At 51.0% G+C, this 789-nt stretch overlaps 1 protein-coding gene across 1 annotated transcript; it reads right to left on the bottom strand.

The window, feature by feature from the left end:
• Nucleotides 1-282: 282 nt before the first annotated feature.
• Nucleotides 283-542, bottom strand: Pmar_PMAR014837 (hypothetical protein; the record flags this gene model as incomplete). The annotated part of the gene is made up of 2 exons (XM_002776933.1): nucleotides 283-389; nucleotides 423-542. Coding segments are annotated over 2 exons (227 nt in total), but the record flags the coding sequence as incomplete, so codon positions are not given.
• Nucleotides 543-789: the final 247 nt, after the last annotated feature.

Below are 789 nucleotides of genomic sequence, written 5' to 3'. Positions count from 1 at the left end.
CTCGGGGAGTGATGAGCATCTGAGATAAAGGAATGGCCAAACGTGCAACGACAGGTTTCATACGGAGCCACGGTTTGACAGGCGTTCCAGAGGCTCGATGCTCAACCATCAGGTACCTCAAGGGATGTCCTATTGAATGCAACACCGTCTACTCACCTGCCATCTGCACCAGACGATAGCCCCAGTGCGGGCCGGTGGAGATCCGTTTCTGCATGGTCAAGTCCCCCCACATAACTGATAATATTTGGGCGAGAGCTCAGTGGTGGGTTAACGACGGCCTACCGATGCGGAGCATCAGCACGGACCGCCTCTTCAGGGTTGATGCTGGAGATGCCCTTGAGGGCATCCTCGAGAATACGGGAGATCTCTATAGCCCGATGAGCGACGTACTGAGTAAACGACAATTACTGGAAGTCTCATACCAGGAGTGGAACGAGCACCTGGCTTTGAAGATGGGTGCTCTGGGATGCATTACTGGCGGCTTTAACGGAAGCTAGTGTTACTAAGCCTTTGGTCCCTGATTCTGTGAGATTGATACCCATTCCTGAGCATGAGTTGGCAGCTTAGAAACGGGATTTGAGGCTTCTGCGGATTAAGAAAACGCAACACTCGTCGTCCTGAAGAAATCCTTGGATCTATCACACGGGCTACAGTCTTGCATAGAGGAAACGAAGAAGGCCATTTCGGCAGGCTCAGGAAGGATCTGAGTGGTTGAAGACTCCCCAATAGCAGGACCGCTAGATGAAATATTGCTGTCGAAAAATTGAGTAGATGTACATAAGCAATCAT

This window comes from Perkinsus marinus (genome assembly GCF_000006405.1).
Source record: "Perkinsus marinus ATCC 50983 genomic scaffold scf_1104296952720, whole genome shotgun sequence".
In the NCBI taxonomy this organism is placed as follows: Eukaryota; Perkinsozoa; order Perkinsida; family Perkinsidae; genus Perkinsus; species Perkinsus marinus.
The sequence above is the reverse complement of the archived record's forward strand: the minus strand, read 5'-3'. Positions and strand labels throughout refer to the sequence as shown.